The sequence below is a fragment of the Harpia harpyja genome, chromosome 4 (genome assembly GCF_026419915.1).
Source record: "Harpia harpyja isolate bHarHar1 chromosome 4, bHarHar1 primary haplotype, whole genome shotgun sequence".
NCBI classification, from domain to species: Eukaryota; Metazoa; Chordata; class Aves; order Accipitriformes; family Accipitridae; genus Harpia; species Harpia harpyja.
In genome coordinates this window covers 3,765,549-3,793,344 of record NC_068943.1, presented here as the reverse complement: position 1 = coordinate 3,793,344, position 27,796 = coordinate 3,765,549, and the positions used below count along the sequence as shown (strand labels likewise).

Sequence of the window (27,796 nt, the reverse complement as noted above, 5' to 3'; positions counted from 1 at the left end):
CGACCTATTTTCTTTACTTGGACCAACGCATAACTCGAAACACTTGAAGCCTCAGAGATGTTGGTGTACTTTTTGAGGTCATGAAGCCTTAAAATGGCTACATTTAGCACAGTGTTAAGTTTACTGCAATGTCTTGGGAGCTGCACTTCTCAAGACCTTAGGAAAAAAAAATAAAAAGACACTTTTTTCTAAAGTGTTTTTTTCAAATATGTTCCTTTGGAAACTATTACTCAAAAGCTAATCAGTGAATTAACAAAATAATAATTTTATGTTTACCATTTCTGGTAATGGCTATGACAGTGCTCCTAGTAAACTCTTACGAGAAAATGTACCAACAAATAGAGAATCAATAAGATAAGTACAATCAATAATTATGAGAAAAGGCTTAGGATATGAAACACTGACAAGCCACTACTGATTTTTTTTTTTTAATAAATGACCGTCGTGGTTTAACCCCAGCCGGCAACAAAGCACCAGGCAGACGCTCGCTCACTCCTCCCCCTGCCAGTGGGATGGGGAGGACAATTGGAAAAAAAGTAAAACTCGTGGGTTGAGATAAGAACAGTTTAATAATTGAAGTAAAATCAATAATAATAATGGCAATGAAAGGGAATATAACCCAAAAGAGAGAGGAACAAAACCCAAGAAAAGGCAAGTGATGCACAATGCAATTGCTCACCACCTGCTGACCGATGCCCGAGCAGCGATCCGCCCCTCCCGGCCAATCCCCCCCAGTTTCTATACTGAGCATGACGTTCCATGATACGGAATATCCCTTTGGCTGGTTCGGGTCAGCTGTCCTGGCCATGCTGCCTCCCAGCTTCTTGTGCACCTGGCAGAGCATGGGAAACTGAAAAATCCCTGACTGAGGATAAGCACTACTTAGCAACAACTGAAATGTCATTGTGTTATCAACACTATTCTCATACTAAATCCAAAACACAGCACTGTACCAGCTACTAAGAAGAAAATTAATTCTATCTCAGCCGAAACCAGGACGACACTCTAAATAATGAGCTATGTCCATTTGGGGATGAAAGTAAATAATTATCAACTGGCTATTAGAGAGGCTCTGTTGTTTTTATGCTTTTCTCGGCACTGCTTATTTATACATCTGATGCGTAGGAAGATTAGCCATACCCTTCTAATGAAATTCCCATTTACCCTTTTACCCAGTGCCTCTTTTTTTTTTTTTTTTTTAATTGATCTGGGCACAGAAAATATCGTGAACTTTAGATGTCTATAATGGATTCAGTTCACATACTTAAGTGTTGTGACTGAACAGATCAGAACTCTTATTTTTAAGAGGTGGCCTTGAATAAACAAATTGCCATGTATATAAATCCAGTGGAAGGGAGGAAATGTTTATGGAATAGAAGAACCAGCTTGTTTACTTCTCTACTTGAAATGAGCAGAAATGCCCACAAAAAAATGCAGAATAAAGACGACAAGCCAAGAATCTTCTGGAAATGGTCTTTAGCAAGATTATTCAAAGTATTGCATAATTGTTTTCAAGCTTTTATGTGATTTTTTTGTTGTTGTTCCCACTACTTTTAGTTTTCCAGGGAACACACAGGCTTTTACGAGTGGCTGTTACTGTAGAGCAACACAAAGCCCGGTGCGGCCTCGGGACTCTGCCGTGTGTGTAAAGAATTTTCACTCTTGGACTACAATCCTTTTTGCACCTGTTTCTGCAAGGGGGAACCAGCCGAAAGATGAAGAGGAGGAAGGGGGCTGTGCACAAACTCCTTCCAGCATGCGACACACAGTGAGCACCACACCAAGCTGTGCTAATGGGGAGGCTGTAGTCCTCCCTAACCCCGACTACAAATCCACCCCTGCAGTTCCCGCATTGATTCCAACACACATCATTAGGTCTTTCTTTGATCACAACCTGTTATTAACATGAAAGGCTTAATACATTCTCTAGGATATATTTCTAGCGACAGAGTTTTTAAGAAATATTGGGTGCAGGGCAAAGGCAGGTTTTGAGACAGGAAAATACCATGGAGTTTTGGGCCTACATCCACTTCATTTCTTTGGAGTATTTTCTTTACAGTAGCAATGAAAATCCACAGTGCAGGTGTCAACCTTCTCAGGGAGGAATGTAATGTCTTTGCTTTTAAACCTCTCCTCTACTTTTAAAAGCAAAGACAAATTAAGGGACGAAAACCAAATAGAAAATTGCTCACACACTGAGCCCCTTCAGAGCCATTTTGTCAGTTCTTTCTCTTCCTCTCTCTCCCTGAACTTGCAGGTATGTTCAGCAACGACTACACTGTCTAAACCATCATCAACTACTAAATTTGCAGCCTCTGCTGAAATGAAAGTATGCTAGCACAGTAGTTGGTGAACTTAAGACCCACTACGCACTTGGGAGAAAAAAAGTCTGAAGGTCTAATCCCAGTTTGTGATATCCACAGTAACCACAGGACACTCCTCCCGATGGAAGTTTGCATTTCCTACAAAAATCAAAAGACAAATTTTAAAAAGTTTCTGATCCTACACAGCATCAAAAGCTGAGAAATCTGTGTCATGTTTATAAAGAAAGCTCACTGCATACAGCATAATCTGCTCAAGAAATCTCTATCACAAAGTCAGGAAAACATGCTTATAAATGCTCTGGTAGACAAAAAAGGTAGTTGAAAAATGACTTCACAGAAAAATAAATAGGAAAATAAAGCAGATATTCCTACCTACAACCTATGGAGAGAGTTTAAAAATCCAACAAATCCTTGGAATCAGCAATGTCTGGCTTCCAACACACTTCTTTCTCACTGCTTTTTGAGTTTGTCACCTGAGATCATGTGAGCACTGCCTGAATGTCCTCCCAGGGCTGGCCACCTACAAGCACTCTCTTCAACACCAACTCTCTCTTCTTTGAAAATGTCAACTCCCCTTCCAACTTTTCCAAGAGCTGGGACACACAAAGTGGCACACGCACTTCTAAGAGAATAATTTTCTTTGAACCTTTTACTATCTGTGAAAGCTAAAATGGGTGACAGGAAGACGACATGAACACCTATACACATAGCATAATGACAAAACCCCATTTCCATATAATACATTTAGAAAAAAACTAAATTACAGGCTACCTTAGAGAAGAAATTGCTCTTAGCTGCAGTATACATTATATGGTTATAGGAAAAACGTAAGTTCTCATTCTTACACCTCAATAGCCTTCTCCTTTCCCTCTTAGCAAATTGTCACTGTTTCTCTGTTGCCTGCTCCCTCCATCCCAACATTCTTCCATCCCTGCTTTGGGTGCACGTACATGTGAGAGACTGGATGGAGTTAATGCCTCTAACACCCGTTGTGATGGACAGAGACCGGGGGCCTGGCTTTTGCGGTTGAGGGAAGAAATGGAACTTGCTTGCAAAGCTGCGTAGCAACACCACGTGTGAGGGACTGAAAGAGTGAATGTCTCCAACATTGCGGTGGGGCAAGTTCTGCGTAACAACGAACCGCAGGTGAAGAAGCCGGTCAGCAACGGGGCGCGGAGGCCGTGCTGTGCCGGAGGATGCGCAGTTCCCTGTTCCGATGTGCTGAGCGGTGCAGCTCACCACGTATGGCCAAAGATCAAACAACGGTCATGCCTGCAGGGAGGGAGACGTTACTCCCCAAACGACCTCCAATCCCACCGACTCATTTCCGAATGGTTCTGAAAGCACAAACTGCTCATGACACATAATTAGCCTAATGAGTTTGAGTGCCCACCTGAAGGAGGGGCAAGGAGATGATAAAAGGACACAAACTGAAGCCCCACGTGCGCAAGCCCACCAGAACTGGACCCTTAGGCTGGCTGGACCAATGCTGGACCCAGGACTGGTGAAATCTTTCTCTTTTCTCTCTCTGCCTCTCCCTCTTTTTTTTTTCCATAATCCCCACACCTCATCCCTTTAGACATAAACTGTTGACAAAGTCTGGGACTAGGAGTGGATCCAGCCGCACCCAGGCTCCTCTCTGAGAAGGAGTCTAGAAAGCAAGGGGGTCTGCTCTGATCCTCAGGACCCAACAGGAGGGCTCTCCTTACTGTCTTCCCTGAATTGATGTATATGATTACCATGGGTTACACAGTTTACTGTGGTAGCGTATTGGGCTTGTGTGGCAAGGTTTTGGTAGTGGGGGGTGTTACAGGGGTGGCTTCTGTGAGAAGCTGCTGGAAGCTTGCCCCATGTCCGACAGAGCCAATACCAGCCGGCTCCAAGACGGACCTGCCACAGGCCAAGGCCGAGCCCATCAGCAATAGTGGTAGCATCTCTGGGATAACAGATTTAAGAAGCAAAAAAAAGTTGTGTAAGAGAAACAACCCTGCAGACCCCCAGGTCAGTGAAGGAGGGGGAGGAGATGCTCCAGGCGCCGGAGCAGAGATTCCCCTGCAGCCCTTGGTGGGGAAGACCACGGTGAGGCAGGCTGTGCCCATGCAGCCCAGGGAGGTCCACGGTGGAGCAGATCTCCACCTGCAGCCCAGGAAGGACCCCATGCTGAAGCAGAGGGTTGCCCAAAGGAGGCTGTGACCCCGTGGGAAGCCCGCGCTGGAGCACATTCCCGGCAGGACCTGTGGCCCCATGGAGAGAGGAGCCCACGCTGGAGCAGGTTTTCTGGCAGGACTTGTGACCCTGTGGGGGACCCACGCTGGAGCAGTCTGTGCCTGAAGGACTGCAGCCCGTGGAAGGGACCCACACTGGAGCAGTTTGTGAAGAACTGCAGCCCGTGGGAAGGACTCCACGCTGGAGCAGGGGAAGAGTGTAAGGAGTCCTGCCCCTGAGGAGGATGAAGCGGCAGAGATAACGTGTGATGAACTGACCGTAAACCCCATTCCCCATTCCCCTGCACCACTGGGGGGGGTTGGTAGAGAATCCAGGAGTGAAGTTGTGCCCAGGAAGAAGGGGGGGGTGGAGGGAAGGTGTTCTGAGATTTGGTTTTATTTCTCATTACCCTACTCTGGTTGACTGGTAAAAAATTGAGTTACTTTTCCCCAAGTTGAGTCTGTTTTGCCCGTGACAGTAACTGGTAAGCAATCTCTCCTGTCCTTACCTCGACCCACAAGCCTTTTGTTATATTTTCTCTCCCCTGTCCAGCTGAGGTGGGGAGGAGTGATAGAACAGCTTTGGTGGGCACCTGGCGTCCACTCAGGGTCAACCCACCACAGATAGTTTCATGCCAATTCCTGTTGTGGGAGACCCTGCCACCTACTGTTATGCGTCCCAAGTTCAGGCTGCTTCTGCCATAAATAAAATGTTTAATTGATCATTTGGTGTCGTTTCACCTTAATTTAGCCCCAGGGAATTCCAAACCCACCATGACCCCTCCCTGGTCTGTCCAGCCCGGGTTGTGACAATACAGGTGAACAGCATTTCAGTATTTGTTTTCATGTAGAAAAATATTTGAAGTGACCAAGTTATATACATGACAGTACAGATATATTTAATTTTAGAAGGGTAAAGACAGAATTCCAATGGATACAATCACATGGCACATGCCACTACGGATGTTATTAACTTATAACTAGTTTCAAGGAAAAACTTATTTCAGTACTTTTTGTCTCTGCGTTGTATTGTTATTGCATCTGATAAAACGTCCTAAAACATCTCTTCATTATTTTTAACGCAGTATACTGCTAAAGCTGACCAAACTTCAGTATTTATTAAAACCAAACAGGACTGGGGTTCACCGATCGAGGAAGGTTTAACAATTGCTGAAGGCTACCAATGCAAGAACATCTAGTCTGAAAATAGACAGGTGCCCAGACTTTAGCTCTTTGCTCCCAACACGTCTCCTGTGTCTTGTCTTATTATCGGCTAAGGACAATGCTCACACAATATTTATGTCTTAAATATAAGTTCTTCCTCTCAGACCTAGCCAAAATACTTCAGACCTACTCAGCAGACAGAATCAGATATCACATTGCATACAAAAGCAGGTCTCACGTGAGCCAGATATACAGCCTACCACTACTACCACATAACGTCATATCACGAGTCCTTTTTACTATAAGCCTTCTAACATCTGGAAGATACAATTTTGAAGAAACTATGCATGCATATACATGGTGCCATGATGCAGCCAGATAATGAAATTCATAATTTTAAATAGAATTGGTTAGCTTTTTGACATTTTTCATTTAAGAAGCTGGGTTGAGTAAGAGAAAAAAACAACTGAAGATGGTTTTTCAAATGGTGCTGGTAGACCACACCATTGCATGTTCCACCAAACCACTTCTTTTACGTACAAAGTAGAGATCAAGGTACTCAAAAGCTACTTGTCTAGTAAAGATCAGGTACATTCTCACATTTCACAGTCCCTGGCTACTTCCCTGTACAAGTAACGAGCTTCTTCTTAGCACAAGAGTGGTGAGCACCCTCAGTCTCCCTCCAACATGTTGGCTGTTGGCATGACTGGACAAAAGGACAGCTTTCCAAGGCCTACAATTTAAATATACCCTTAGACATTACTCTGTCAGAACAGTTGATAAAATGCTAAAATTTAATGACGGCCACTGAATGCACAGTAATTATATGTAGAGAATATACTGATGGCAATATATCCCCTTTATGGATATAGAGCATGGTTTAACAGCTAGATTACTTCAAAAGTTCACTTTGACTGTGGGCCACCTACCCACCACGTGCTGCCCTAAGATTAGTCTACTGCAATGTAGTCTATATGAAAATCCTTAAGAGCCCATAGCTGACAAAGATGTGCAGCAAAGTGCTTAGTAAGAATCATGCTGGAAAAAACACAAGAGCAGTGTTCTGGGATTTGCTTTTGCGGTCTACTCATCTCCAGGTGGAAGTTGTGTTGTAGCCCTCTGTGAAGGCAAGGAGGCAGGTAGCAGCAGGTCATTCTTCGAGAGGATTCAGGGAGTAACCCATCCTCTCTCCAAAATACCCCACATTCAGTAACCTGCTATGAATACTGCAGACCTACGTTTACAGGTTTTAAAGAAAGGAATGAGGGCATCCTTCCCAGAATGATGCAGGGGTGGAAAGGAGCTTCTCTGTAGGCAGATGGCTGGCAGCATGCCTGCTTAAGTGGTTATTTTAATGTTGCTGGGATGTTGTTGTACCACTAATTACATGTTAGTGTGCCTAGAACCTTGTATACACATCTTTTCATAATTTAAATTGAAATACATTAAAAATTAAAATAAACCGTGGTTATATTCTTTTACCATTGCAACAATTTTTGCTAAAATAATTGTTTAAGAAATTTGAATATTCTAGATCATCTTCCCAAATTCTTACCTATCATTTAAGGAATCACCAGTGAAAGTTAACACCTATATAATTTAAACTTGAAATCCTGAAAACAAAATCAGGACTCTTCATTTTCATCCTCTTATCTTTCCTTTAAAACAAAGAAATTGACATGTGATATGCATTCTCATTGCTGCACGGCATTTCCTAGAAGTTGCAGCCATAACCTTTGGTACTGTACTACCATCTTCATAAACACAATGATTGAATGTAATGGCCCAGGAAGAAAAGGCCAAACCCAAAGGCTTTATTTTAGGGAAAAAAAATAAATGGAAAACTGAGCTATAAGCATCATAAGCTAACTCAGGTTGGAAGGACCTCAGGAGGTCTCTAGTCCAATCTCCTGCTCAAGCAGGGTCAATTCTGGTGTCAGACAAGGCTATCTGCAGTTTACTCAGGTTACTCCAGTCTGGTCTTGAAAACCTCCAATGATGGAGACTGTGCAATTTCTTTGAGTATCTTGTTCCACTGCTTGACTGTCCTCATGGGGGGGGGGGGGGGGAGACAGATGAAAGATGAAAATATCACAGAAAATAAAGGAAAAAGAAAAAGAAATTACCTAGTAGCACCAAGACAGTTTGCAACCATAGTCTAGGAATGGTATCTCCCAAAGCAAGACATTTATCAGCACCTAACCAATACAGGAAACTTCAAATGAAATAAAAGAGGCTATGGAGGTAAAGAAAGGGAGAACAGAAAAAGACTGAAAGGGAGATAAAATATGATCCAGCCCATAATGCCCATATTAGGCTGACTTTGCTCTTTACCTCCAAGAAGACTTCATGCTCAAAACCTGTAGGACATCCAACTCATTTTCCAACCATGGAAGTATTCAACTAGTAACAGAGTAAGAATAATTTGTGAATGCAACACCTCTATTTTACTCACGAACACATCAAAAATCTTGTTTACAATTGCCTGCATTCCTAAATACTTAAAGAGGTGGGGAGGAAACCCAAATCCCTAGAAGCCAGTAACAGTTCTATCTCATAACGAGACACTCATGCCTTAAGAAGACATTCTCATCTGTGAAAACCCGAGACTCCCCACCTCTTCCAGAGCTTGGTCCAGTAGCCCATGACTCCCTGCAACACAGCTTGATACTACTCATCTCCTGTGGTGAAGGTTTAAGACCTCAAACCTCTGTGAATCAGGACCTGGGTTTGGATGAATGCCACATAGGTCTATATAGTGTTCACGGTACCAGCAATGCCCAGAGGCTGGAAATAAGTCAAATCGGAGCAAGTTGTATTTCCAGGAGGTACAGCTTAAATGGGAATGAACTGTGATGGACCAAATTTCAGATTAAAATAAAACAGACGCACCAAACAAAAGACAATGGGTCTACATTTCTAAACCACAAATGACATGCTGATTGTTACGGCCTTAAAGTTTCTTTTTAAAACACAGTATCAAGCTCAAACAGTTAAATAAATTCTCCCAGCTGTTCCTAGAAGTCCCCAAATGTATATGCCTGAATTTGCAGAGAGCTGGAGTCTTCCAGCAGCCAGAGACACCAACTCAAAGAAATGTAAATTTTTTTCTCCCTCCACTTAAGTTTCTTAACTTTGTGATTTACGCAGCAAAACTTAGTGCATTGTTAATATGTACTATTTCTCTGTTGGTCACTTAGAGGGCAGGTGGGATGTGGCTGCTGTGGAAGGCAATTAAAAGACTAGATGGAAAATGAAATGCAACAGGAAATTGAAGATGCTTAAGACAGAACCAAAAGACTCAAACAGCGTTTAGTTAGTATTTTCTCACTACAAATATTTCCCTGCCGAGTGACTCAGAATACAACAAACGATGGGTAACCGACCAAATCACAGCCGACTTAAAAGCTACATCTACACGTAAAGGCCATCATAAACCTCCACCCTTCCTAGAAGCACATCTCTTACGTTACCGAAGTGCTAAAACAAGATGTCAACCACAAAAAAACGTTAAGCACCTCTCTTCCCCGCTCAACCGACAGCGCCCAGCACCCCCAAACTGCACCTTCCAGAGTTTGACTTCAGGCCTAGCTACATCGGCTCTCTCCAACCACGACAATAAAAAAAAAAACCCCTCTCCCTTCAGGGAAGCGGCTCCCCACAGCCCCCCGGCCTGTGATAAATGAAGAGGCCTCTTCGCCCCACGGTCCCGCTCTGCCTCAGGAACGAAGCGAGGCGGGTTTTTTCGCCCCACTGAGGGATGTGGAAGGGGTCCGGGCCGGCGGGGGCAGGCCGCCCGCCCGCCGCCGGCCTGCCCCCGCCTTCCCCGGCGAGACCCATCGGCAGCAGGCCCCGAGGCCGGCCCGGAGCTCCCCCTCCCACCGCGGGGAAAGGGCGGGCGATGAGGAGGGAGCCGCCGCCGCCCCCCCCTCAGCGGAGCCGGCCAGGCCTCTGGTCCGCGCCCGTCCCCTCCCTGAGGAGCCGCCAGCCATGGAGGGGCCGGGGAAGGGAGCGGGGAGGAGGCGGGAGGCCCACCGCGTTCCCGAGCCGAGCAGCCGCCCCCGACGCCTGCCGACCTACCGCCAGCATCTCTCTTCATGGCGCGGTCGGGAGGGGCCGGTCGCCGGCCCCCGCCGAGCGTGTGAGGTGTTAACGGCGGTGTGCCGTGCCGTGCCGTGCCGTGCCTGCCTCAGACGCCGCCGCCGCCGTCCTCCCCGCGGTGGATCGGGGCGGCGAGGCCCGCCCGGCGGCGGCAGCCGCCCTCGGTCTCTCGGCAACGGCGGCGGGGGGGGGGGGGGGGCAGGTGAGGAGGAGACGGCAGCGACCGCACACACCGCTGTTAAAAAAAAACAAAAAAACCCCAAATTACCGCCCTCGAGTTGCTAAAGCCTCCCGGTTAAGAAGAAACACGGCTTAACGAGCCGGGGGGTGAGGCCAGGGCGGCCGGTGGTCGCCTCACGTCAAAGACTCCCACGGGGGCGAGGCTGAGCAGGCAAAAAAGTAGGTGTTTTGGGGTGGTTTGGTTTGGTTTTCCCTCAGGACGGTCTTCAAGTACCGGGGTAGTTTTCTTATTTTGGTGAGAAACCCTCGTTGCGCATCTCAGAGCTTTTTTTTTTAGTACTCGTGTGGTTCTCTGCTTGCTGCAGAGCGTTAACTTTACTGGTAGCATCAGCTGGGTGGTCTGGTTAATTTTCAGATTACCGAAGAACCAAATGAAGGCTCAGTCTTGAGCTCCACGGTGAAATAAATTTGTAAAATAGCATCACCTGTTGTACAGAGCTACCACAAATGAATGACTATATAACTAACTAACTAACTACTTGGAAAATGGTTTCTGTAAATGAAGTTGCTGTGTTCCAATCTGTATTTTTATCTTCTTGGGCAAAAAAAAAAAAAAAAAGGTAAAATTTCTGTAAATTATAGTTTGTCTTTAAATGAAAGTAGTTGATAGGAAATAATGTGAGCCCAGAGCCACCTGGAGCTTGTAAAATTAGCAAAATTAAAGATGTAATCTTGCAAACGCAGTTGTTGCTACGATGGCATTAAAGACATGGAATAGGATTTGAAAAACAAAAGCCTTAGCAAAATACCCCAGAAAGCAGAAGGAAAGCATATGGCATAAATTGTATTAAGTTCCTCTAGATTTATATCTATTTGATGCTTACAACAAAAACTAATAAGCTAGCTAGGGAGCTGGCCTCAGGATTATGGATGTAGTCCTGCCAGCACTTACGTACGTGCATTACCAGCATTAGCAATTCCAGTAAATTTAAGCACCTAATTTTAGTGTTTGCAGGACTAGTGTCTTTGATAGCAATCAGCCAGCTGATATAGGAAAAAAAAAAAGGGGAAAAACAAATCAATTTAAGAATAAACGTGCTTACAAATAATACTCTTCACGTTTTGTCTTTTTCTTCCCCAGTTATATTTTATTACTTGGGATAAGTTGCTAGGCAGCATTATGCTGTTGGTGATAGCATCTCATAAATGAAAACTGACCGTTGCAAACAGTGAAATGTTGCAGCTATATCTAAGCAAAAGAAATCAGCATTTGCCAGCAGATGTGACTTTGTGCAACAGTTTTCCTGTGGATATACTGGCCTAGGAAAAATAATTCTTGATAGAACAATTCCGGTTGGAAGGGACCTCGGGAGGCCATCTGGTCCCACCAGTCTGCCAAAACCAGGCTCAGCTATGCGATTGCACCAGCTATGCGATAACACCGGCTTGCTTAGGGCTTTATCCAGCTGGGGCTTGAAAACCTCCCAAGACGGAGACTGCGCAGCCTCCCTGGGCAACCTGTTCCAGTGCTTGACTGTCTTCACGGTGAAGGATTTTTTCCTGACACGCAGTCGGACCCTCTCTTGTCCATTGTCTCTCCTCCTCCTGCTATGCGCCCTTGGGAAGAGCCCAGCACCATCGTCTTGACGACAGCTTCCTCATAGAGCCTGGCAGACTGCTCTTAGGTTCCCCCAAAGCCATTCCCTTCTCCAGGCGGAACGAGCCCAGCTCCTTCAGCCTCTCCTCGTGGGGCAAGTGCTCCAGCCCCAACCACCTTGGTGGCCTGCCACCAAACTCTCGTATTAATGTCTTTCACGTGCTGGAGGGGGGCTCGACATTTTAGATACCGTTTAATGAGTGCTACATAAAAGGGGATTAATTTCCTTACATGTGCTTTGTATTATAGAATACATATTTCCCTATCTACTTCAAACTTCTACTTTTACCTGGTATCATATTTGGTAACACAGTGTTAAATTTTGCTCTACCTGCCCATACTGAGCCTCTGTGAACTGCAGGCTACTAACGGGGACCCACGCTTTCAGCAGAAGGTTGGATTCTCTTGGACAGCCTGTCCATCAGCACGACCTGCATCAGATGACGCTAATGCTGGAAGAAGGGTTTAGCCCTTGATGCCTTGATGTACCTGCCTGTGCGCAAAGGAAAAATAATAGCGTCTTCCATTTAAAGAATTGTGCAGACAGTGAAGGTCTGCTGTTTGCAAGAAAAAGCCCTTTCTTGCTTTGCTGTTTCACCACAAATGTACATTCACATCTGTCGCGTGAAAAGCAATTATGAACATTTTAGGACTGGAGTGGCATGTATCATGTACGTGAGGATAAAGTGGAAAACTTAGATATTTCTAAAATTGCTGATATAATTTTGCAAAGAGTCTGTCAGTCATTTGAAGTCCATGCCAATGTTTAATATTTAGGGCTGAAGTCTGTTTTTATTCTGATTTAGAAAATTCCCATTGACTTAAAGAGCAAGCCATAAACACACGGATAAGGACTGAATTTGGGAGTTCATCTTAAGGTGTTACTTTATGGTAATGTGAAATAGATCAAAAGGAAAGATATGTCTTCTTAGTAAAGATTTACCTTTCATCTCTATAAATCTAGAACAGATAAAGGAATTTCCGTATTCGTTCTTCAAACTTCAACACATGGTTCAAACTGGCCATGGGGAAACTTCCATTTAAAAGGAAATCTTGGAAAATTCCAGAGGACTGATACTGATGATTCAAGGGGAGAATTCTCAGCCTTACCTATCACTTTGATTTCTGTAACATGATCTGCAAACACAGTAAGATCTTCCTGGATGAAAGGTGATTAGCAAACTGAAGTTTTCTACACCTGCTCACTCGGTAGGTCCTGAAGAAAAAGAGGGAATGCAAAGCATCAACTTAGTTTTGTTGCGGAATTTGGATAGCTCTCAAGCCCTGGTTTTGGGTTTGTTTTCTTTTTTTTCTGGAGTGCAGTTAGCTCAAGCAATTAAAAGGGTAAAAATTGGAATGAAGTGTTTCTAGAGTGCGCCAAAGCAGACAAGTAAGGAACATCCTCATCTTCCCCATTTTCAGCGAGGAAGAGCAAGAGTTAAGAAGGGAAAACACTAGTAGGTCCCCAACACAGGTTGGGGACCGACTGTTCCGTCTTATAAAATCCAATTGCTACTTTCCAGTTTGCTGGCATCTGTATAAATACAAGTGTTTTCACAGCGATACGTGTATTTTAATTATCCTACTGTGGTTGAAAAGAGGTAAAGCCACATTAGAAATAGTGAAATCATGGATTTTTTTTTTCTGAATTTATTTGAGCTTTATTTGTAGCTCTCTTGTCCTTACTTTCCATAAGTATCTGTTAAGGAGTTGGAGAGTAATGTAAACAAATTTTAAAAACATCCCAAGGAGCTGAGCTTATTGGAAATGCCATTGTTGGAATTTGATTTACCACTTAGGAAAGAATGCACTGCTTGATCAGATTTCAGATATTCCGTAATGAGTAACAGAATTCATGAAATATTCATTTTGAAATGATGCTTGAGCTTTTCAAAAAGGTCACAAAATGTCATTTAGAAATTCAGAATTAAACTTCAGACCCAAAGGAAGATTTAATCATTTAGGCATAGGATACAAGTCAAAACCTGCTCTATTCCTGCTTTGTTGCTGTCTAGCCCCAGGGTGTCCAAAGTCCTTAGTCATCCTAATGGCGGTTACCACGAAGTTCTCCCTTAGTCTGAAGTCCTGCTCTGCACACTCTGAGCAGCACCCCGGTCTTGCCAGGGCTCCGCATGTTTCAAACCAGCCCAGGAGCCCGGCTTTCTCCCATCTGTCTGCTTTGTGTGGCTCAGGCTGGGAGGTGGGCTCGCTCTGAAGCGTGTAACCATAACAGAAATGGTCATGGGGCAACGTCAGACGAACGACTGCAAGAGATCGGTTAATATTCATGAGTAATTTGGGTTGGGATGGATTACAAAACTGTCATTCTTGAATGTCTGTGACCCGTGTCAACACTGATGAACCAGAATAAAGGACGTGGAGTATGGCTTTCAAAATTTCAAACCTTAAGGAGGGTCCTAGGTCTACAACTAACTATGTATGTCTTTGGTTTGCTTTTGAAAAGTACTGAGTACTCAGAAGAGGGGCAATAATGGTGTTCCCCCGCCCTTCCTTTTTCTTAATTTCTCTCTCCTTCATTTTTGGTTGATAACAAGCAGCAGGACCCAGTGCAAGACAGAGCATTGAAACCACGTGAGATGGTTGCTGTTGCCTGGAGAATCTGGTGTGCATATGTTCAACTCAGACACTCAACCTGAGTTGAGTGCAGTTACTGCAGTTTTGCCTCTAAGAAGTCAGCGGTATCTATTTTTTAATTTACTATCCTTAGAAACAACTGTTTGGTTAAAAAGATGAGAATGATCTCTCATTGCAACTCATTCAGGTAAGTAGTTAAAAAAATACAGAAATCACAAGCATTCATTATTTTTATTGCATTTGCCATTATTTTAGATTTTTCAAGATTCCCAGCAGCAAGAAACATTGTCCCTTTGAGAAGTAAGGTACAATTTGACTGCAGAGTGAGAATTTATGGTGGAAAATGACATGCCCATTTATTTCCTTTCTTGGCCTCTTCAAAAACACTGTTAGCTTGAATTACACCAGACCTTGACTCCCTTTCTGAAATAAGTGCTAAATGGTTAAGAATGCAGTAGTATGTTTTTTTAAACCTACTATTACTGCTGGCATTCTGAGCTGTCTTGCAAGTTCATGTTAAAAAGCTTATGCTTCCTTAAGGCCTCTGTGAAGGCAGGGTGTTATTGCTGTTTAGGGGACTTAACTAGTAAACGTTAAACAAACAAAAGACCTACCTCCTATTTAAAGTTTCAGCTGGGACCCAAAAGAGTGAGCTAAGGTTTTACACTAGAGTATAACATAATAACATCTTGATTAATGTTGGCCTATGAACTATTTGGGTAGCTTATATTCACTACTATCCAGGCCAGCTACATTCAGGCCAGCTCAACTTTAATCATGTTCTAACCTTGATGCTGTAACTCCAAAAGCTCTCTCTGTTCGCTGTGTGATACCATCAGCTGTCTCAGATTCCACATCATGTCAGCAAAGTTAACGGAAGGTCTTCTGTTCTGCACAGCTCCGGCATAATTTGTCTCTTGCTCCCTTCCAAGGATGCCACCAGCTAGCACAACGATGACTCTCAACGGTTGCACGCATTTCTGAACTGTTTAATTTAGACAGATTTTTTTAACTCCATCAAGTAGTTTTGTCCATGGGTGTTAAAGTGGTTTGTCATAGATCTTTACAGCCATCTCATTTAGTGATTGTATATCATTGACAGAAATGATGAAGAATCACTGGAAGATTCCAACTATCCTCATTCTATGTTTTATGCAGAAATAATAGCTTGTTTGATATGTGGGATTTTCACCTTCTGGTTAATTTTAGAAAACTGCTAGGTAAGCGAATGCCTCTGCAATGTCTCCACTGATATAAAGCCATGGTGTTACTAAAATGGCTTCCATGGAAACCCAGGAGCATTATTTGACAAATTTTGGTGGTCTCCAGGGTTTTTTTTAAGCTTAGACTGTTCACTGGATGTGCTTTTTGCTTTTTTTCGTTAAATAAAAAAAATCCTTAAAAATGGCATGGAATGTGGTTTGCAAACCTAACGGCTTCATTAAAGTGACAACAAAATCAAGCTGGCCACTAAGAGGCTGTAATAAAGGAGTAGGCAGAGTCCATCTGCCTCCCCACACCAAATCAAATCTTGTGCAGTAGCACAGTATGTCATGAGAGTCATAGAATTCAGGAATATTTGAGGTTGGAAGGGATCTCTGGAGATCGTCTAGTCCAACCCGCCCGGTCAGAGCAGGGTCGCCTAGGGCCAGTTGCCGCGCACCCTGTCCAGATGGCTTTTTAATATCTCCAAGGCTGAAGACTCCACAAACTCTCTGGGCAGCCTGTTCCAGTGTTAAACCACTCTTACAGTAAAAAAGCGTTTTCTTATGGGTTTTTTCTTATGTTTTAATATTATTCTAATTCGCTTTACTACAAAAACAATTCTGGCAAAATTAAGATATTGCTTGCCTTTAAAAAAAAAATTAAAAACATATCACTGCCTATGGATTACCTAATCTACCCCAGGGCTTGCAACTTGGTTTTCACACATAATGTTATATCACAGTTCTTCACAGTTCAGAAGGCTATGAAACCACAAAATAGCCATCACCGGTTTGGATAGGAAATTACACTACTGGTTCCTCTGCTGGTAAATAAAATTGCAGGAGAAAGGCTTATCCCAATCTCTGACCACACCAGATCTTGCAGACTTTTAATAAGAGCACTAATAGCGATACACTTAAACTGAGGTTCAAGTGTAGGTGTGTTTAACAGCACTTATTTTCTTGATTCCACATCTTTATTTGAGGACATTTCTTGTCTGACAAGTATTATTCAAACCTATTGCCTACTTTTCCAAAGGCCGTTCAGTATTAGCAGTATGTTCCAGCTCCTCCTCCTCCTCAGCGTTGTGTTGACTTTCTCTTCTCTACCTTTACTCTGCAGGTAGTGACATTACCACGTCTAAAGTGTACATTTCCCAAGCACCTACCGGTCTGAAGCCTTAGTCTGAAACTCTGTACGTAGGAAAAGTAGCATTATACGAGTGCTCTGCTTTGCGTAGGTGTATGTTATCCAGCGGAGAGCAAAGCTCCTTAAGATTATGTACAGGAGTGGTTGAAAGGAAGTGAGCAGTCCTCAAGGCAGCGCGTCAGGTTCTCGTTTAGAAGGAGACTGGCTCCTTATAAATTGTGCGTGCGTGTGTGTATACACACATGCATGCATACAAACATTCTAAGCTTAAATGATTAAATAATAAATCTGAGCAAAGGTTAAAATCCAGTACGTGAGCACTGAGATATTGTATTAGAGGCACGTACACATGAAAACAATCATTAAACTTAAGCTCTGGGTGCACATTTTAAATACTGCACCCTTGGACTGTGTAACTCCGCCTTCTCCAAATTCAAAAGGTCCACAGCCAAAAGGTCCACTTAAAACCTTGACAGATGTAAATAAATAAAAAATAAGAAAGCGATAAGGTCCATATCATGATGGATGTCTTCTCCTCGTACGTTTGAAGTTACAGTTTGCAGGCTGCTTGAAGGTCTCATGAATACCTATCAGCACCAGTCTGCACAGGGAAAAAGGAGGAAGATGAACAGATGGCAACATTTTAGTTTGTGGATTAAAGATAAATTTAGTGCCAAAAGGGAATTACTATTGTTTAAAATGTAAGGCTTTCTATTTATTCTTTTCTAGCTCCAGACTTCTGGCAGTACAATTTCTGACTATCATGTTGTTCTTAAAAGTGCTCCCTTTTTGAATCTAAGGGGGGTGGGTGGTGTTGGTTGGTTTTTTTTCAATTGTAGCACTACAAATAAATTTGAAAAACTATCACACGGATAGAATGCACAGTGCTGCATTAAGCATGGACTTCAAAGTTCAAGGACTGTCAGAAATAAAGGGCTGCCAATATTACTTACCTTTTCACTAGATCCATCAAAGTCAAATGCATGAGGTTAGCACAACTAAACATTCACAAGACTGAAGCCAACAGATCACTCTTAATACAGGATTTTTGCCAGCTGCACTGCATGAGAAACATATTTGCAATATGAATATACTATAAAAGGCAGCAAAACCATTAAAAATTAGTATACAATATGCAACTGCTATATATGGGGCTTTTAGATTTTTTTACATCCTAATTCTGCTTGTTCATACATTAGGGCAAAATTATGTGTCATATAGAGGATAGTACACTACAAGTAGAGAGCAAAGTTTTACACATCACAACTTCAACATAACCTATTAAAATAAGACAAAAGTTTTGTGTTTTAGTAGTCCGTTGGAATCATGTTTGGTTTTAACCTGTGTGTCTTCAGGGAATAAGAATGTATATTTACAAATACGCCAGAACAGATTTTGTCCGATCTCTTCTTCCGTGTTTCAGTGAAAGTTTATACTTCAACTGAATGGGTACTTGACTAAAAACTGGATTTTACAGGCCCCAAACTAGACTTTAAAGGTTCTGTTTGGCATCTGTAAGACCAGCAGAGCAAGGTCAAATGCTTGATGCAGGTTTTTTTTGCAGGAAGATCACTAGCAGCACTAGTTATGTTAGCAGGAATCCTGGGAATTGTACCCTTGAGTTCACTGTGTAAAATGTAACACACCTAATTACACTTTTAGGAAAGGCAGCATCTGAGTCAAAGGCTTTTTAACCAAATCTTAAAATGTTTTCTAGAACAGTATAATCTGTGGTATACCAGATATTTAATATGAAAATAAACCAAGAGTTACTCATTTTGAGAAAGCTACTGAGGGCTTTAATCTCCAGTATAGACTCTGGAACCAGTGAAAGTTTCTTCTGCCAGCTGCCTGCTTTAAAAATGCATGTGTGTGTGTGTGTGCGTGTGTGTGTGTCCTACCATCTTTTGTGGTGGAAGTTTGTTTCTTTAAGAGCTTTCCATCCCAAGGAGGTATCAGGCAATCAGCAATATCCTGGGACGACCAGAGGGATCAAATAGTGTGGCAGCTTTTCCGTAGCATAAAGAAATGCACGTGGCCATTCCTGCCCAATTTTATTCGTTTAGAGAGACTATCCCTCATTTTAGCTTCGTTTTAAAGCACTTCCAAAATCTCCCGCTGCTCTGATGAAGTACTGTGTGTTTTAATGAGGCATCAGGAAGCGGCTAACTAATAATGTTTTTTAATTTGCAGTCACGCAGGCTGGTGTAGGTTGGCAGCCCGCGGTGTCGCGCGGTGCGATGCCCTGAGCAGGTAACCTTAGGGAAAGGAGGGGAAGGAAGGACCTGCGGAGCCAGGAGGGAGGAAGGTGCTCCAGCAGCCAGGCAGGGATGCTGCAGCTGGGAAGCGCTGGTCCTGTCTTCTCCACGGCGCGCGATTCCCCCACCACGTTACACAGATTATCCCAAGCAGCCATCCGTCAAAGGACGGGGGGATACACATACCTCAAATATTTACGGTGCCTGCACTTTGAGAATGAGACGGTTCGTTCACATCTGTGAATGGGCCGTTTTTAAAACATCAAAATAAACCATCTGGCCGCGCAACTGTTTCTAATTACTTCCCTGCCTAGACTGTAAACTTCGGGGTTTGGCACCGGCCTCCCTCCCAGAGTGCTGCCCAAATCCCGCTCCCAGGCAGCTAATCAGAGCCACTGCAGCACGGGGGGGAGCAGCCCCGGAGCCAGGCTTGTCCGGCTCGCAGCTCTCCGCACGCCCGGCGGGTCTGTCCGGCCGTCTGTCCGGCCGGCCGTTCCGCAGGAACGCTCCAGGTGCGGCATAGAGCAGCTCGCGACCATGTACGCGCAGGGGCTGCCGGGGCTGGTGGTGCTGCTGCTGGTCACCTCGCTGCCGGCCGGTCACCCCACGCCACCGGCCGGCCCCCCGGCCCTACGGTAAGTGGGGCTCGGAAGCCTCCCGGGGGGGGTCGCGGCCGATTTATGAGATGTCGGGAGCGTAGAGGCCGGGGTTGCGGAGGGAGCGGTGGAGGGGTTTGCGAGCTCTTCCCTCTGCCGGCTTAAAAGTCACGCCGAGGGAAGCGTTCTGGGTCGTGGGGAACCTAAAGAGGTGTTGTGCAGACTGCGGGGGTTATCTGCAATGATGTATTCCGTGCCTGAGACGCAGACCTTTGAAGCAGCGAAGGAGGAAGAGCTGGAAGGCGATGACCCTTTACACCCAAACCTCGGAATTCTGCTGCCCGAGCGGAGCAGGCGCCTAACCACAAATCCCGGTGCGTTCCTGCTTTTTGGTGCGGCAGCACAGCGAGGCACCCTGCCCTTGGCTCTTCCCCTCCACCACGGCCAGCACCCACTGCCCGCAGAGCCGGCAGCTCCTTTGCTCCAGAACCTGCAAGGTCTAGTGCCTGAGAAGTGCAGGTACCAGTCACCCGAATCCTCAGTATTCCCTAGCGTCGTGAACAACTATTTTTGGCTTGGCCAGTCCTTTGTTTTTTTCCTACAATCTAGCTCCTGGTGAAGCAACGTGTGATTTTCCCCGTGTATGTCCTGAAAGTTGCCATCTCTGTGTGGCTCCCGTGGATGGTATAATTGCGTGGCAGAGCTGCAAATCTTCGGATCTAGCATCCGGATTCTGCTGACTTTACTAAAACCACAGCCACAAACTACACTGTTGCATGGAAAGCAGTGATTACTTTGGTTTCCTTTTCCAATGAAAGCATGGATCCTATATATCTGACAACCAGAAGGATTACTTTGGCAAATCTATTGTATTAGAATCGACCACAGGTTTGCTTTTTGATATCACGTGTTCCTGTTATGCTACCTAGAGTTTGGGTGTATACTTCTTTTCTAAACTTCTTGGAGTAATTCAGATCAAAATGTTTCATGATACATAATCAAACTATACCTGTACATGCATATATACCAGGTACGCATAATGAAAAAGAAGATGAGCCTAATGCAGTTAACAAGGTAAGTAAAATACAATATAAGCATTCCCACAGGTAGCAATGAGATTTCCGATGAAACAGAAGAAAACTGGGTGATTTGAGGCAAGTAATAGTTTCCAACCATAACTAAAGCGGTGGCGTTAAAAGCGATATTCTGGGGACCAGCTGAAGCCATGGCCGGAGGGTGGTTTCCCATGAACCAAGCTCTCATCGGCTCTGAGCTGCAGCCCTGGCTTTGACTGCAGCTTGTTCTGTTTGCTATCCTCCGCAGGAGCGGTTTGGGGAGTCCTTCTTCGTGCCGGCTGTCCCGGACCGAGTCGGAGCTCCGGTGCCGCATCCCGGGGGGGAAGCTGTGCAGTGACAGAGGCAGATGCGAATGTGGAGTCTGCATCTGCCAAGTGACAGAGTCCGGCAAATACTACGGTCCGCGCTGCGAGTGCCACGACTGGGTGTGCGAGATCTACGATGGGAAGATCTGTGCAGGTAAGGAAGCCGCTGTGGTGACAGAAGCTTAGAAAATATAACCAGAAATACGCCGGGAACGCAGCACGCTGATAACAGTAGGGACGCGGTTATGTATGTGTCCCTGAACCAGGACTCTAAACGGGATTGTGGGCACATCCAAGGATTTCACCAGGTTAAAGGATACAAGTCAAAGGCACCGTCTCTGCCATAAAATGAGACTTTCCCCAGAGCGAGCTTCATCTGCAGCAGGGGCAAAAGCAGGAGTCGCTTTGGGTCAGAGGCTCTGCAAACTGTGTTTTGAATCTAATACAGGACACAATATTGCTTGCTTTTTTCATATAATATTGCTGCACTTGAACTGCTCGCTTAATGATGGCATATGGTATCTACCAGGGCTTTAAACCATCTCTGAAAAATGAACTTTTTCCTGTAATTATTTTTTTTCCTTCTTCTGCTATGAGGAAGAAGGTTTGCTGTAACAGGTACCACACTGAGGGCATATAAATACAAAAAACTCTGTTTTTCTCTAAGTAATGATAATGCTTTCCAAATAGAGACTTAAAACAATGTAATTGTATTGTGGTTTCAGAGATTTCCCAACTGACACTGTATTCTTTAATGACAGATGAAATAACATACTTTTCTGGGACAGAATTTAGTCCCTGCCAGTTGTTGGAACATGTCGCTTGGTTTGCATCTAAACATTATCACTCTTTCATCTTTCCAGCTGTCTTTGCTTAAGTTTCTGGGCTATTTCAGTCAGATTTTGGCTTTTTTTTTTTTTTTTTTTTAAGCAGCTTAGAATAGGATTTTAGAAAAAAGCAGGGAGAAGAAATGCCATCACATTCCTGAGGGGATTCAGGCTGGAGCTTGATGAAAGGGGCCAGAAGGGTACTTCATTTCTAGTATCCCTGCTTCAACAGCTTTACCAGATTCACACAAACGTGTCATCTTTTCAGGCCAAAAACTGCAATTAGGTCAATGGGAATGTTACAGGAATTCTCCTAGTAAGAGGACAATACAAATGCATTCCAGCAGTGGGTTTGGCAAATTTTGTAGGAAAAAAAGAGCAACTTATTTTAGCAACAATGTAGCTAAGAGTGAGAAGTCCAATAATAACATGAAAAGATCAAGGATGGGATTACGAGAAAAATATTTATATTTGGCACCTATGACTTTAGAGTTTTGTGGCGAAACTGATTTATAGATTCTGCAGTTAGCAGTGTTAAGTCCAGTTACATAAGAAACGTTGGGAGTCCGCCGATCATTCCAGCGCCTCGCTGTCCGAAACGTGAATTTTCTGATTGGTGGTGTGATTTCAATATGCTTGCTGTTGTTGTTGGGGTAATTGTATAAAGTGAAACTGAAAGCGCCCTCAATTTTAATATTCTGCTACAAACTCCACTGTTATGTTCCTGTTAATGTCATGAGCAGTGGCTGCAAGTTTTGTCAGTGCTTTGATGGAAAGGGGTGCTGACAGGATAAACAAACCCAAGAGATTTCTAACAATATTCAGCTTTTGTGTAGCGCTTCATGAAGCAGTTCAAAGATGTGAATGTTAAGTGATTAAATGTTTTTTAAAAAACAATTTTTTGTAGTGGTCACCTTCTGTAGCTGGAGTATTGGAGCCACATTACCACTGAGATGTCAAATAATTTAAATGCACTCTTCCGGAAAAAAGTAGTAAAAAATTCAGTGCAAAGTCATGGGGAGGGAAACAGCTGTGAAGGGCCTAGGGTTTTTGCTTGTTTGATTTGTTTTTTTGACAACCGTGCTGAAAATCCAGCTGACTCTGTTGGAGTCCAGGGCTGCCCAGCACTGCAGGAGAGTGGCCCTGGGTAACTCCTTCGGGGCTGGGACACGGAGTCTGGATCTGGGCGGTGAAAATCCTCCTTTCAGTCTGTGCTTGCTGCCCTCTTCGTTTTTCCCCCACGTTTCCAGTGACTTAACTTTAAGTTGTGTGTACATGGGAGAGGGGAGCATAGAAAAAGATGGTCAGATCTAGTATAACTGGCAGGAAACAGGTCCTTATGTTGTATGAATAACATACCCCCTGCCCCCCCGACCCTGCAGTGAACCACATCTTCTGATGTTTCTGAACATTATGCCACCAAGCTGATTTCCCATGTATGACACGCTTTCCTTTCTTTGCATTTTTGAGCACATTTTTTGACTCAATGATGAAATTGTGTTTCCTTTAGGTGAATAGCCAAAGTGTCTTACTGCGGTTCTATTCCTGTTTCCTGCCTTGTTTTTCTTTTTTCCTATTTTTGTTTTGATATTTGCTGTCCTGTTTCATTGCGGGTCTCTCCTGATGAGTACAACAACAATAACCGCTGACTGGTACCACATGCAGGACTTCTAGACACTAACTGAATATTCCTCTAGAGAGCCATGGTATTTGAGATTAATGCTGTTTCAAACAAGCTACTTTTTGAGCTGCCAGAGTGATGCCTTTTTCAGGTGTCTAATCACTGGTGATGTTCATATTCAGAGTCGGACAGGCAGAGTTGCTTGAGTCGCTCATGCCAAATATAACTGTGTTTCCCTGCCGGTCCGTTCAGACATACCCCCACTTCCCTCTCCTGTCCGAAGCTAAACAAAATACTTAGTTGCTTAATATGCAGCTCATTATCTTCAAGGCACCTTCTGGGTCAGATCCACCTTCAGAAGCAGTCGCTGGACACCCCTATGTTGAAGAGGAAAGGCCTGAAGATAGAGAAGATGTCCATCTGTTTATGATTTGAGTTTTCTTATCACCTCGTATAAGCAATGGGAAAGAGATTATGCCACGAGTAATGAAGAAGAGCAGATGCAAATCTCTCTGTCCTTTTACTCTCCCTTGAGACTTCTCTGCCGTATTTCCCTTCCATGATGTTTCCAGGTGCTTTAGAGGGAATTCCTATCATTTTTTTTTTGCCTTTTATCCCACTGAGATTAATAAAGCAATAGGTGATCTCTCATGGAGTCAGAAATAAAGAAGAAGAGAGAAATGAAGTGCTGTAGTCTGAGTCACCGAGTCTCCTGTCCTCCTCAGTGGCCTTTTTATCTGCCTGCCGTATCATAGGGTGTAGACGAAAGAAGAGTGGAGTCCCAATACCGTCATTCTCTTTGCAATGTTGGCGACGTCTTTATTTTGTCATTTGCTGCTGGTCTTCAAGGAGATGACCTAAGAGGAGGAAGACTGAATCAAACACTGAATCAAAACCCCAAAGGATTTATGCTTCATTCAGAGCAGACAATGTATTTCTTGCTGTTTATTTGCAAATAGTAGTTCTGACCTCAGACAGTTTCATACTGCCTCAGGCTTTCTCAGCATAAGTGGAGCCTGTGTTGTGTGCAAAGGAAAGTGGAATGCAGCACTAATTCCTATCACGTCGCTGCTTGATACCTATTCTTCTGTGGTTTTGCAGTATAGATGAAAATCAATGTTAATGAATTATTTTTTTTTTTTTAGTTAATCTTTTTTACTGTGCCTGTGATTAATGAAGACAGAAAAAGTAAACTAAGCGTAGACTTCCAGGGCCAACTGGAGCGGGAACACTCTAGATGTTCCCAGAGAACAGACCACGGAAATTGCCAGCTGGGACATGAGACAGTATGATTGCTCTGCTCATAGTTGGTGAGGTCAAGGGGCAGATATGATTTGGTGACAGCAAAGAGAGTGACATATGAAGAAGGTTCCTCTTTGCTCAGAACTATATTCATTGTCTTTGTGTTTCCATAGTTACAAAGATTTTATAAACAATTTTTCTTCCAAACTGAAATACCTTTTACATCTGCTGAATAACAGTGGCACTGCGGGATTTACCACTGCCATAAGCAGTTGCTGGGGAACTTTCATTGCCGCTGCTCAGGCCACTGAAAGATTTTTCTGTTTCTTTCTCCAAAGCTGTAGCTGTGGCAAGTGCTGTACCTATTTTAAGACTAGTTCAGCAATGTAATGGCAGTGTTAGTCGTACGTTTTCACAGCCAGAAGTGTTATCATAGTTATGTGAAGGACAGAAAGATACCAGTGCCATTATTTTCCACTCTGTAATGCTTTAAACTATGCAGAGAACACAAGTGAAAAATTAAATTGTCAAGGAGTGGATGTAGAAATACAAGATAAATCCAAATTAAAGTATTGATGTAATACGTAGTTAGGCATCCATGTGAGTTTATTGTATGTATGGTCCTATATATCAGTTGGAAAGAGTTAGGAAATTGAGAATGGAATTTGGAGAACATTTTGAGCTGAGGAGTGCTCTTTGCACAAAAGCTGGATAGTGTTTTTAGGCAGAGCTATCTTAGTCGAGCTGGAAATGCTCTAACAACTGTACCTTTGTATTCATACTGAAGGGAGGTCTGACATGCTGATTTTTCATTGAGCAGCATTTCTTGCTACAAGTTTGAAGAAAAGCCAGTCTGTGACCTGCATTGATTGCCATTTGATCCAAAGTGAAATTCAAAGCCCTGGATTTTGAGAACAGGTGTAAGCCTCTTCTCTGTCAGGGGCCACATTTGTGAAGATTCAGCTGTGGCACATGTGGTCATTGGAGGGACAGGCTCCTAAAAAGACCAAGTTAAAAATAGGGCAGGAGGCTACTGACGAAAATGGAGCTTGCAGTTCTTCTCTTACCGGGTGTGCTTTAGTGTGGATTTCAGAACTTGGCTTAAGTGACATTTCCTCCCGGAGCAGAGTTTTGTAGGTGTGATAATAGCATGCCTATTCATCTCAAAAACAGGTCCCCCAGATTCTAGGAGAAGTGAAATTGTGATAGCATAGACCTCATTGCAGGCTCGTTGCCTTGCTAAGAGCACGAGGTCCTGGCAGACTTACAAGCACAAGCTAAAGCCTATATTAGTCTCAGCTTCATGCTGTTGGTACCTGATCTAGGTAAACTCAAGCAGCCTTTGATACATCTACAGTCGCCGTAGTTCCAAATGCAGCATGTACATTCATAGCAGCGGCGAGCGAGGCACGAGGAGGGAGCTCAGAGAGAGGCACCGCGAGGGAGATTACTGGAAGGGAAGCATTTTAAAAGTACCTTATTAAACAATTTGTAGCTAAACGCCTAGCCCTCATTTTGAGCACCTTTATCTGCAGATACTACTCGTGGAAAATACATGCTAGTTTAAAAGCTGAGTATGCTGGGCATGTGGAAGGAGAGGCTTTTTGCAGCACCTAACAGAGCTGGAATGCAGCCCTTCACGCCATCACCGCCAGCAAAGCGGGGGGGGAGCAGCATCTCCTTCACCTTTTGCCCTTCTTTAGCCTGGGGTGGCAAGCTTATCTGTTGCAGAGAAAAAGCAAACCTTCATGCAAGTTTTGACAACGTAAATAAGTGTTCTGAAGTGGGTTTGAATTTTCATGCTACTCACGGGCTGATAAAAGAACTGAAGTCTTTTTTTATTTATTTGAAAGCATGCCCTTTATGACAAAATGGCTTTCACAGACTGAGTCCTTTTATAAACGTTTGTGTTTCATTATCATTAATATGGAAAAGATACGGATGATAGAAAATAGATGGTGTTCTTAATGTTACAGAAGAGTATATTAATGATCTTACCTGCTTCATCAGTTGGTGGGTTTCAGTAAGCGTTCTTATGACAGTCTTTGTCAAACAAACTGACTGGCTTCGTAAGGTTTTGTATGCTTATTTAAAGTTTTATTGTTGATAGCTGGTCCTGTAAAGGGCTTCAGACCATCCATCACTTCTGCCACTGGACCGTAGACCTTTCAGTGTAGGTGTTCCCAGGCAGTTTGTCCTGACAAGGAACATGTCACTGATTTTAAAAGTTTCCGTGAGCTTTTTTAGGAGGAAGGAACACATTGCTAGTGCTGTTCCTGGAAAAAGGGCAATTAGTGCCTAAAAAGAACTGGTGCTTGGCTGCCATGCGGAGTCAGACCCCAAAGTATATATGTGGTACTGGAACTTATCACTGGTTTAACTGGAGTATATGGTGGTGGAGGGAGGCCACGTTACTTTGTGGTGCGCCACAGTTGTGTTGCTGGACTCAAATTTCCTTTGGAGCTGGAACGACTATGAAGAACAAGGCAAAGGTGAAGGAGCTGGAATTTGAGTTTTTTTATTTGAGGTTCTTTTCTTTAATTTTTTTGAGGTTTTCTACTTTTCCCTAGAAAAAGAGGATTGTTTTGGCCCATTTGCAAACCATTTGCAAGCCCTGCTCATAGCAATAATTCTAGATTGAAAAGACACATATCCAGACCCAGTGAGGTATGTTTTCCTCCACTCCTCTGCTCCAAGTCTGAATACGTAATGAAAAAATGTTCTTCTTTTAAACAATATTTTAAAAGGCTATTTAAAACCTTGCTTTCCTAGTGATGGAGTGAGTCTTTATTTGCAGATAGGGGTTTGTGAGTTGGTACACAGGGAGTGGGCTGGAACACCAACTCAAGCAGTTACATGATCAGATTCTTACATGAAGAGGAATAAAAATTCAAGAGGGTTTAATTGTAGTTGCACCTGTCCCCTTTCTTGAATAAGCAGTTACATTCCTAACGCTCCTAAGACCTGCTTCGCCCTTCTGCCTGTCCACCTGAGTAGCAGCAGTGATCTAATCTGGGGCATTTTCTTGCCAGTGTCTTAAAGAGTGGCAGTCAGAGTCTTTGGAGGCATATCTGGGGCATTTTATGGGGAAAGTGACTGGGAGCGCCAACTCTGACACAGGCAGGAGCGAACCGAGTAATAACTTTGTGATTTGGAAAACGTTACGGTCAAACGCTCTTGCCTTGGCAGCGGCACGCAGCAGCAGATGTACCTGGAGCACCTGGTCACAGTATTGGGGGGTGATGCTGGGGATGTGGAGAGGCGGGAGCAGGCTGTGGGAAAATCCTCCTG

At 43.8% G+C, this 27,796-nt stretch overlaps 2 protein-coding genes across 3 annotated transcripts in view; one reads left to right on the top strand and one right to left on the bottom strand.

The window, feature by feature from the left end:
- The window catches only part of NALCN (sodium leak channel, non-selective), a 245,639-nt gene extending 235,777 nt beyond the window's left edge, over positions 1-9,862 (bottom strand). For both annotated transcript variants that reach the window (XM_052785688.1, XM_052785689.1), the window contains exon 1: positions 9,773-9,862. The gene's annotated coding sequence lies outside the window, so the exon portion shown is untranslated. The remainder of the gene's footprint in view (positions 1-9,772) is intronic.
- A 9,388-nt stretch (positions 9,863-19,250) lies between these two features.
- ITGBL1 (integrin subunit beta like 1) overlaps positions 19,251-27,796 on the top strand; it is a 150,011-nt gene continuing 141,465 nt past the window's right edge. The window contains exons 1-2 of the mRNA XM_052785922.1: positions 19,251-19,473; positions 20,758-20,969. Coding sequence (XP_052641882.1) covers positions 19,376-19,473; positions 20,758-20,969 — 310 coding nt within the window. The 5' untranslated portion in view covers positions 19,251-19,375. The remainder of the gene's footprint in view (positions 19,474-20,757; positions 20,970-27,796) is intronic.